Genomic DNA, 11,278 nt, shown 5'->3' on the forward strand with positions numbered 1-11,278 from the left:
GACATTGGTTAGGCCACTGTTGGAATATTGCATGCAATTCTGGTCTCCTTCCTGTTGGAAAGATGTTGTGAAACTTGAAAGCGTTCAGAAAAGATTTACAAGGATGTTGTCAGGGTTGGAGGATCTGAGCTACAGGAAGAGGCTGAACAAGCTGGGGCTGTTTTCTCTGGAGCGTCGGAGGCTGAGGGGTGACCTTATAGAGGTTTACAAAATTATGAGGGGCATGGATAGGATAAATAGGCAAAGTCTTTTCCCTGGGTTGGGGGAGTCCAGAACTGGACGGCATAGGTTTAAGGTGAGAGGGGAAAGATATAAAAGAGACCTAAGGGGCAACTTTTTCACAATGAGCTGCCAGAGGATGTGGTGGAGGCTGGTAATAGCAACATTTAAGAGGCATTTGGATGGGTATATGAATAGGGAGGGTTTGGAGGGATATTGGCCGGGTGCTGGTAGGTGGGACTAGATTGGGTTGGGATATCTGGTCGGCATGGACAGGTTGGACTGAAGGGTCTATTTCCATGCTGTACATCTCTATGACTCTATGAGTCTAGGAGAAGGTATTAACTATGATAAAAGACTTTTCTTTCGAATATTGAATCAGTTTTATGGAATGATAGAACAGGGAGGCCATTCAGCCAGTTTTCGTGCGCTAACTCTCTGCAACAATAATTTCTTTTTTCCTCGAGCCTTAAATGTTATTCCTTTTCAGATAAGGATCCAATTTGATTTTGAAAACCAGGATTGGGTCTACCATCCAGATACTGTCAGACAATTCAGATCCTAACTACTTGACGTCAATAAAGCTTTGATTATGCTGCCACTGTTTCTTTTGCCAATTAACTTATATCTGTGCCATCTGGTTCCAGCTTTCCACTAATGGAAACAGTTCCTGTGTTTATTCTGTTTGTCTCCTCATGATTTTTAATTCTTCCATAAAATTACCACTCAATCTCTATTTTTCCAAGGATAATAGTCCCAGCTTCTTCAATCTTATGTTATTCCTTACTGACAGCCTAACTTGCAGGAATATGATCATGATATTAACATTACATCATAGTATGTGACATGACACTAAAAAGATTTCATGCTCCATCATACCTCAAATCACTTGAAGCGTGACATTCTGCTGGATGTATGGTCCTCTGTTGTAAATTAATGGCTTGCTACAAGCTCAGACACTTCACTATAAATCTTCCTTTAGTTTAAAAGCCAACCTTTCACCATTAGTCTTTCTGCTTCCTGTCTCTCAGCCAATTTCATGTCCATGTTTCTCCTTTACCTTTTATTGCAAGTATTTATAACCTTTGTTTACAAATCTGTGGTTTGGCATTTTACAAAATACCTTTTGAAAGTCCATGTCATCAATCCTTTCTTTACCTCTTCAAAATGATCAAGCAAGTTAGTTGAACACAATGTTTCCTTCATAAATTTATATTTGCTATCCTGAACTAATCAACAATTCTCCAGTTCAATGGGACCATCCTGTAGTTACAGAGAATTAGAAAATTATGGCTCCCGCTTCCACAATTTCACTCTCACTTCTCTCAAATATCCTTGGATGCATCTCCTCCAGCCCTTGTGCCTGGAGTAAACTTTAGTCATTCTATCCAACACCACCTCATTAAACCAACCAAGTGACTTGACTAACCTCATCTTTCACCATGACCCATCGAGCATTTTATTCCTTGGTGAGGACAGATGCACAGTGCTGTTAGCCAGGCTGCTGCACAGGGAGAGACAGAGGGACCAGTCAGAGACATGCTCCTGAAAGTGAGATGTTAGTCAAGAGGCTGCAGAGACACAGAGGTACCAGTTGCTGACAGGGACTAGGAAAGCTCTGTATGAAGAAAGTCTGTTGACATGCAAGAGAAAACAGTTTGTGAGCTGAGAATGCCATGAGTCCAAGTATTGCTTGGTATAACCATTTTCTTCAGAAAAAGTAAGAAAGAGGAGGCAATGCTACCTAGCTCCTTCGTCTGGAGCAATAAGATACAGACATATGATTATCAGTTGAGCCTGAGCCAATGGGAAAAAGATACCATGACCCAAGAAAGATAAAGAAAGAGTATGAAAGAAGATCTTCGAGGCATACAGGCAGCGAGGCAGCGATAACTCCGGAGACCAACACTCGCAAATCTGACCTACATCAGGAACATGGAGAGAGAGAGAGAGAGAGAGAGCAGTGTCTGGCCAACGTGTGCCCTGCTCAACAGCAGCAAAACAGCTAACCAGATTGGGTATTATTTAGTGTTCTGTGACTGCTCAGGGAGTGTCAGGGAGTTGGTGTATAAATAGGTTTTTAAATCAGTTTGTGGGAAAACATATAAGCTCTAGTTTGTAAAAGAACACATATAAGATAAGTGTCTGGTTTAATACATTAATAAAGTAACTTGGAAAGTTATAAGAATTGACTCTTCTCTCTGCACACACCAGAAGCTGCAGCCAGCATCTGATGCACTCAGACAGCAGATGGTAGTTGCCGGACGCAAACAGGTATCAACAGTACTAACCTAATATCTCAGACATGCTCAGTGCTTCCACACTTAATTCATCTTTTTGGTCCCACTCTTGCTTTTACCACCTAACTTTCCTTCCAATTTATCTGGGAAGATCCATTACCATGCCACTGAAGTTGGCACTCCTCCAATTAATTATTCTTACTGTGGATTGTTCCTCATCCTTTTCATGGACAAATTAAACTTTTTGAAACAATAAATCAGTGGCCCCTGAATATTCTTCTGTCATTTGATCTACTTGCTCAAACTCATTTCCAAGAACCAAAATCAGCAATGCCCCTGTTCTCTTTGGGCTGGAAGCATTGTAATGTAGAAAATTCACTTGAACACACAGTCAGAATTCCTACCCTTCCCTGCCCTTCACATGACTATTATTTCAATACATATTCAGATACTTAAAGTCTCCCATTGTTACTGCTCCTTAATTCTTACACTTTTGCAAAATTTTCTTGCATTCTTTTAAATGTGACCTATATTTTATATTATTTGTTCCTTAGCTCAAACCAAATAGATTTTGTCCCCTCTGGGAGTCCTCTCTCCCCAGAACTGAAACATTCTCCTTAATCAAAACTAACACTCCTTCCTCCTTTCTTTCTTTCCTTGTCTTTCCTAAATAGCTATACTGCAATATTTAGTACCAAATGTTGCCCTTCTTTGGGCCAGGTGTACGATACCCATCCAACTGAAACATTATTATTTCCTATTCCACTGGTATCTGTCTTTCCCAATTCTCTGTGCACCTTGGTATTCCTCTGCCATATTAACTGCTGGGTTCCACACCCCTACTGATAAAATAAATAGCAAAGAACATTTTCACTGGCTGATGAATCTCAAAAAATTGTGCATAATTTTAGGATTAAAGACAGAAGTGTAAAGGAGAGAGAACTTCAATGAAAACATTTCACGAAAATAGTTATTCAATACGGAACTCAGCAGCTATTCCTTGAAGCACAATGTTTACATGCAAGACCTAGACAATAATCAGTTCTGAGGAAGACTCACTTGATCAGAAACACTAACCGTGATTTCTCTCCACAGATGCTGCCAGACCAGCTGAGCTTTACCAGAAATTTTAAATTTTGTTTCTAATTTACAGCATTTGCAGTTCTTTCACTTTTTGGACAATATTGGCTGATAAATGATGAGTAACATTTACGTCAGACAAATGTTAGGCAATAACCAATTCTAAAAGGACCGAATCAAACCACCGACCCTCAGCAGTTCATCTCCCACCATCAATATGCTGGGAGTTACAGTTCACCAGGAAACCAGAAATTCACTTCCTGACTCCTCAAAGCCTATCCACAATCTATATGGTACACATTTAAGGGTAAACAATCTTCTGAGGAAGGGTCACTGGACCTAAAATGTTAACTCTGATTTCTTTTCACAGAATGCTGTCGTCAGACCTGCTAAGCTTTTGCAGCAGTATCAGTTTTTGTTTCTGATTTACAGCATCTGCAGTTCCTTCGGTTTTTAATACTCTCCACTTGTTTGGATTAGTGTGGCTCCATCTTCAACAAAAATAAGAACATCACTTTTCTTTCACTGTCACAGAACTAAATTTATGGAACTCAATCCATCCCTGAGAGCACTGTGGGTGCACCTACATCAAACTGCAGTGGCTGATGACGGCAGCTCAGCAGCACTTTCTCGTGGTAGTTAGGGATTGGAAACAAACTATCCTTTTGCAAAAATGTAGCATTCCATGAAAAAAAACCATTGAAAAGATGGATATTGAAAAATAAGGAAAAAGAGCAAGAATTGGAAAATAGTAGATCATTTAATTCAATGAAATAAATAAATGTTCACCACCTTATTTTATCATTTAAAGGAAAGAGAATCTCTGATACTAACTAAATTTTGACTGGAATCCAATCCTTGTTGGAGAGACTTTTGCTCTAGCTTAATCATAACTGACAACCCTGACTAAGGAAGTGGAAAACATTAAAATGTCATATATCAGCAAGTTAGATGGATTGAACGAGAAGCTAGTCATGTTGGGAGTAGTCAGGTGGTCAGTAGGTGTTTGAGGAATCGGGGTAATAGTTGCGTAGTTGCGAGGGGTAGTTGTATTTGATTAGGGATAGTTAGAGGGTCAAAGCGACAGTTTGGAATAGGGAATAGTTGGGTGGCTTGAAAGGATATTGGAGTGGGAGGGGGGAGATCCAATTGTTGTGGTCCATGTTGGGGCTGACAAGAGGAATATTTGGGGAATATCAAGAATTAGGAACAAAATTAAAGTAGGGTTATAATCTCTGGATTTTTAACTGAGCCACATGCAAATTAGTAAAGAGATAAGAAAATTAGGAATGTAACTTCAGGCACAGCAGAAAAGGAATATTTATGTGAAGGTGGGCAGTTAATAGAGGACTAAAGGTATTGTACTTAAATCGGCACAATATACAAAAGAAGGTAATTGAGCTTGCTGCGCAGATTGAAATTGGCAGGTGCAATGTTGTAGGTATCACAGAGACATGGTTGCTAGGGGATCAGTGCTGCAAACTAAACATCCAAGTCCTATCACAAACAGAGACAGATGGGCAGAGATGGTGAGGCTGCCCTTGTTAGTAAGCAATGAAATTAAAGAAGCGATGTAGGGTCAGAAGACATAGAATCTGTTTGGGAGAGTTGAGGAACTGCAAATGAATAAAGATCATGATAGGTGTTATGTACAGGCTCCTAGCTGTAGAGAGGATATGGGGCAGAAAATAAAGGAGGAGATAGAAAAGGCACGTAAGAAAGGTAGACCTGATTAGGGAGGTGAAGATGAAGGTGACCAAAATATGATAGAATTCACCCTGCAGTTTGAAAGGGAGAAAGTGGACTTAGATGTAATGGTATTATGATTGAGGAAATGTAACTACAAAAACATGACAGAGGTGATGGCCAGAATGGAAGGGAAGCCGAGCAGAAAGAGAGTGCAGCAGCAATGGCAGGGATTTCTGGGCATAATTGGGATGATTTTCTGCTCTGCTTTCTAGAGAAGAGGAAACATACTAAGGGATGATGTGTCAACTGTGGCTGATAAGGGAAGTCAGGGACAGAATAAAATCAAAAGGAAAAAAAATACACTATGGTGAAGATCTTTAGGCAGAAGAAATTTAAAAAAGCAATAAGGATGAGATGATGAAACATGATGGTAAGCTATTACTTATACAAAAAAGATCGCAAAAGCATTTTAGACATAGGAAAAGTAAGAGAGAGAGGCATGAGTTAATATTGGATCATTGGATTTAGTAATGGGGAACAAAAAAATGGTGGAAGAACTGAATAGGTACACACTGTGGGAAGGCACGTTGGCTCAGAGATTAGCATTGCTGCCTTACAGCACCAGGGACTGAGTTTGATTCCACCCTTTGGTGACTCGCTGTGTGGATTTTTCATCTTCTCCCAGCATCTGCATGCATTTCCTCCGGGTGCTCTGGTTTCCTTCCACAGTCCAAATATATTAGGTGGATTGGCCATGTTAAGTTTCCCACAATGTCCAGAGATGTGCAGGATAGGTAGATTAGCCATTAGAAATGCAGGGTTTCAGGGATAGGCTAAGGGGATGGAGCCTTTGTAAGGGCCTTCAGAGGGTCGGTGTAGACTTGATGGGCCAAATGGCCTGCTTCCACACTGTAGGGATTCTATGATTTACATTAGTCTCCATAGTGAAGGACACCAGTCCCATACCAGAACTTCAAGAGAGTCAGGGAGGAGAGGTGCATGTAGTGGCCATCACTAAGGAGAAGGTGCTAGTGAAGCTGAAAGGACCACACCCCAGTGTTCTGACGGAAATGGGTAAGAAGATTGTGAAGACATTGGTAGTGATCTTTCAGGAATCACTGGCATCAGGGAGGATTCCAGAGACCTGGAAGACGGCTAATGTGATAACCCTGTGTAAGAAGGGATGGAGGCAGAAGACAGGAAGCTATAGGCTGGTTAGGCTGATCTCTGTCATTGGTAAGGTTTGAGAATCTATTATGAAGGATGAAATTGCTGAGTACTTGGAAGGGTTTAGTAAAATAGGGCTGAGTCAGCATGACTTCGTCAAGAGGAGGCTATGCCCAATATTTTTTGAGGAGGTAATAAGCAAGTTAGACAAACGAGAGCCAGTGAACATGATCTATTTTGTTTTCCAGCAGGCCTTTGACAAGGTGCTGCATAGGAGGCTGCTAAACAAGATAAGACCTGATGGTGTCAGAGGCAAGATACTGGCATGGATTGAGAATTAGTTAGCTGGGAGAAGGCAGAGAGTGGGGATAAAGTGATCTTTTTCAGGATGGCAGCCGGTGACTAGTGGAATTCCGCTAGTATTGGAACTAACAACGATCTGAAGGAACTGAGGACATTGTCAAGTTTGCAAATGACACAGGCTGTTTTGAGGGAGGAGGGTGGCTGTAGAGGACTTGGACAAACTAGGAGACTGAGCAAAGAAGTGACATATGGAATACAATGTTGGAAAGTGTGAGTTTATGCACTTTGATGGGAAGAATAGAGACACTATTTCCTAATTGGGGAAATGCTCGAGAGATGTAAAGCACAAAGGAATGTAGGATTGTTAGTTCAAGATTCTCACAAAGATTAACATGCAAGTTCAGTCGACAGTTAGAAAGGCAAATGTATTCAGTTTGAGTGCTGGGATACAAGAGCAGGGATGGACTGCTACCACCGTACAAGACTGTGCTCAGACTACATTTGGAATATTGACAGCAGGTTTGGGCCCTGTATCAACAGAAGGATGTGTTGGCCTTGGAGGGGTCCAGAGAAGGTTTGCAAGAATCTTCCTGGGTATGAAAGACTTGTCATATGAGGAGTGGTTGTGAACTCTGGGTCTGTACTCAAGAATTTCTGAAGGATGAGGATCTCATTAAAACTTAAAGAACATTGACAGGTCTGAATATAGTGGACGCAGAGAAGATGTTTCGACTAGTAGGAGAGACGAGGACCCAAGAGCAAAGTCCCAGAATGAAGGGATGACTTTTTAGAACTGTGAGGAGGAGGAATTTCTTCAGCCAGAGGGTGGTTAATCTATGGAAGTCATTGCTGCAGAGGGCTGTGGAGGTCAAGTCATTGAGTGCATTTGGACAGAGATAGATAGATTCTTGATTAGTAAGTGTATAATTGGTTACAGGAAGAAGGCAGATGAATGGGGTTGTGAAATGGATCAGCCATGATCAAATGGAGGAGCAGACTCGATTGGCTGAATGGCTTTATTTTGCTTCAATATTGTCGGGTGACTAGATGCAGAAAGGGACAGAAGCAGAGACAATCTCAATGTGTACTGCGAAGCAGGGTTTTTGCCCATCAGTAGTTTAAACTTCCCACATTGCTCCAAACATAAGGAAATCCAGAGTCCTGAAGTGCACTTTCTGTTCTACATCTGGTCGCCAACAATCTGGAGGCTTTTACAACCAGTTGCATAGAACATCCGCATAATTGACAACTTCAGTCAAACAAGCAGATGAAAAGGAGAAGACTTTCAAGCTCAGTAAGAGCAAAAACAATCAGAGTGTATATTTAGACTCAAAAAAAAGTATTTTTGGCCATTACTGTCCAGGGCATTATCATCCTTCTGAATTCTCTCCCCGAAACACCAACACCACCCTGAGCGTAAACACACACACTTACCTTGCTGCTGCTCTGATGCTCCCAGGCTATCCAATATTGTGTTGTACCTGCAACCTGTCTCAGGATGCTCATTTTGGGGTGGCAGTTTGCTGATCGAAGGGAGGACTAGCTGTTAAAATTGATTAGGGTTTTCCCCGCACACCCGGTATGGCCTACCTATACAGTTTTCTATCTAACCACGCTGGAGTTAAACACCACCTCTGACTACAACCTACTTAATCTGGGATGTAGTCATATTACAGAATATCTGCCTTGCTCTTGAAGTTCTGTTTGCATTGTAATTACATTTTATGATCCCTTTTCTTAATTGTATACTAAATTGACCTTTTCTTTGAAAAGGTTACTATATTTAAAGATTCATTTTGAATATTTTGAATATTATAATGTAAGTTTCAAAATGAAGAACTAATTTTGAGTAGGATTTTCCATTCAAATTTCACGTACTCAACTGACTTTTAGTAAAAACCAAAAGAACTGCAGATGCTGTAAATCACAAACAAAAACAGGAATTGCTGGAAACGTGCTGCAAGTCTGGCAGCATCTGTGAAGAGAAATCAGAGTTAATGTTTCGGGTCTAATGACCCTTCCTCAGAAGGATTGCAGCATAAAACAAATACCAATATTTTAATTTGATATATTTAATCTCCATTTTTTTATTACTTTGTTATATTCACAATCGGTTTGCTTTATTGAATATCCTGCATTGATTTTGTGTACAGTTCATGGCAGAAATGTTACAACTGGAAAATTGAATTACTTACCTGTGACAGACCCAAATATATGGAGACAGTTTCAGAGATGTATAAAAATTTTCCTTCTTGATTTAATGCAAATACAAATCCATCCAGAGACTGTGAAGAAACAAACAAAACATGGAACAATAGTTTGTCATTCTGCTAGTGGCTCCTTTTGTAGAAAGAACTGTATTTCAAATTAACTTTATAAGGTTGTACAGGGTAACATTACAACACAGGATTAGCATTTATTAGTACATTAAAGTACATTAAAATATGTTTCTTTCCTGTTGAAGGAAAAGAGCAGAGATATCATTAAACTAAAAAAAAAACCTTTCTTCCAACTATACAAGCAATGCAGGTTTTATTTACAGATTGACATGAACAAAATTATTTTAAGCACTACAAAAATATTAGTACTTGTTCATTTAAACATACAGAGCAATTTTTTTTACCAACTAAATAATGTGTTTGTTAAGCATAATACTTTAGTTGCAAGGGCAGGATTATATTCCTACGTTCCATAAATGTTTTATCTCCTTGAGTGACATAGAATTAACATCATGTTCTACTAGGAACTGAATCTCTAAGAGAGAAGCAAAAGATATTACTGTTCACATAGATCTTTGTAACTATCTCTGAAAGAAATCCCAAAATCAGGTATTTCAGTCATAGGACAATGAAAATGATCTGGATAATGACCAGAATAAATAAACAACATTTTTAAAGTAATTATATAATCTCTTACAAACCATATAATAACCAGTACAATAGATCCATCAAAATAGATCAAACATCACTGCAACAATTGCTTATGCAAATAATTTTGTGTTGGCATTTCAGTCAAGTAGTTGGAGGTTTCTTCTACAGGTGAACTGAGTAGAACAGAATAGATTCTGAGAGACGGTGAAACTCCTTTACTTTGCTTTTACAGTATAGAATTTGTAGACTTTGAGAATCCGCTTCAATACAGCAATTCTTTATATCTCTTATTCACTGTGTCGGGCTCAGTGGTTATCACTGCTGTCTCATAGTGCCAGGGACTCGGGTTTGATTCCACCCTTGGGGGACTGTGTGTGGAGTTTGCATTTCTCCCTGTCTTTGCATCGGTTTCCTCTGGGTGCCCCCGTTTCCTCTCTCAGTCTAGGTTTAGGGGAGAGGGGAAAGATATAAAAGAGACCTAAGGAACAACTTTTTCACACAGAGGATGGTACGTGTATGGAATAAGCTGAAGTGGTGGAGGCTGGTACAATTGCAACATTTAAGAGGCATTTGGGTGGGTATATGAATAGGAAGGGTTTGGAGGGATATGGGCCGGGTGCTGGCAGGTGGGACTAGATTGGGTTGGGATATCAGGTCGGCATGGACGGGTTGGACCGAAGGGTCTGTTTCCATGCTGTACAACTCTATGACTCTATTTAAATACTGAGTAGCTTTAGCATTTAGAAACACGGAGTCATAGAGATACACAGCACGGAAACAGACCCTTTGGTTTAACTCGTCCATGCCAACCAGATATCCCAACCTAACCTATGCCAGCACCCGGCCATATCCCTCCAAACCCTTCCTATTCATATACCCATCCAAATGCCTTTTAAAAGTTGTAATTCTCCTAGCCTCCACCACTTCCTCTGGCAGCTCATTCCACACACGCACCACTCTCTGCGTGAAAAAGTTGCCCCTTAGGTCTCTTTTATAACTTTCCCCTCTCACCCTAAACCTATGCCTTCTAGTTCTGGACTCCCACACCGCAGGGAAAAGACTTTGTCTATTTATCCTATCCATGCCCTTCATAATTTTATTAACTTCCATAAGGTCACCACTCAGCCTCCAACACTCCAGGGAAAACAGCCCCAGCCTGCTCAACCTCTCCCTATAGCTCATATCCTCCAACCCTGGCAACATGCTTATAAATCTTTTCTGAACTCTTTCAAGTTTCACAACATCCTTCCGATATTCCAAAAGTGGCTGAACCAATGTCCTGTACAGCCGCAACATGACCTCTCGACTTAGGGCCTGTGCCCGAAACGTCGAATCTCCTGTTCCCTGGATGCTGCCTAACCTGCTGTGCTGTTCCAGCAATAAAGTTTCAACTCTCGACTCCAGTACTCAATACTCTGACCAATGAATGAAAGCATACCAAACACCTTCTTCACTAACCTATCTACCTGCGACTCCACTTTCAAGGAGCTATGTATCTACACTCCAAGGTCTCTTTGTTCAGCAACACTCCCCAGGACCTTACCATTAAGTGTATAAGTCCTGCTAGGATTTGCTTTCCCAAAATGCAACACCTCGCATTTATCTGAATTAAATTTGATCCGCCACTCCTAGCCCATTAACCCATCTGATCAAGATCCTGTTGTAATCTGAGGTAACCTTCTTCGTTGTCCACTACACCTCCACTTTTGG

At 40.6% G+C, this 11,278-nt stretch overlaps 1 protein-coding gene across 5 annotated transcripts in view; it reads right to left on the reverse strand.

Moving 5' to 3' along the window:
* Positions 1-11,278, reverse strand: part of LOC122553698 (neuronal PAS domain-containing protein 3) — a 1,311,564-nt gene that overhangs the window by 428,862 nt on the left and 871,424 nt on the right. For 4 of the 5 annotated variants that reach the window (XM_043697885.1, XM_043697888.1, XM_043697887.1 and 1 more), the window contains one exon: positions 8,894-8,983. The exons of the other annotated variant lie outside the window; for it this stretch is intronic. In XM_043697885.1, the coding sequence (XP_043553820.1) occupies positions 8,894-8,983 (90 nt within the window). The remainder of the gene's footprint in view (positions 1-8,893; positions 8,984-11,278) is intronic. 5 annotated transcript variants of the gene reach the window in all.

The sequence above is a fragment of the Chiloscyllium plagiosum genome, chromosome 10 (assembly GCF_004010195.1).
Source record: "Chiloscyllium plagiosum isolate BGI_BamShark_2017 chromosome 10, ASM401019v2, whole genome shotgun sequence".
Classification (NCBI taxonomy): domain Eukaryota; kingdom Metazoa; phylum Chordata; class Chondrichthyes; order Orectolobiformes; family Hemiscylliidae; genus Chiloscyllium; species Chiloscyllium plagiosum.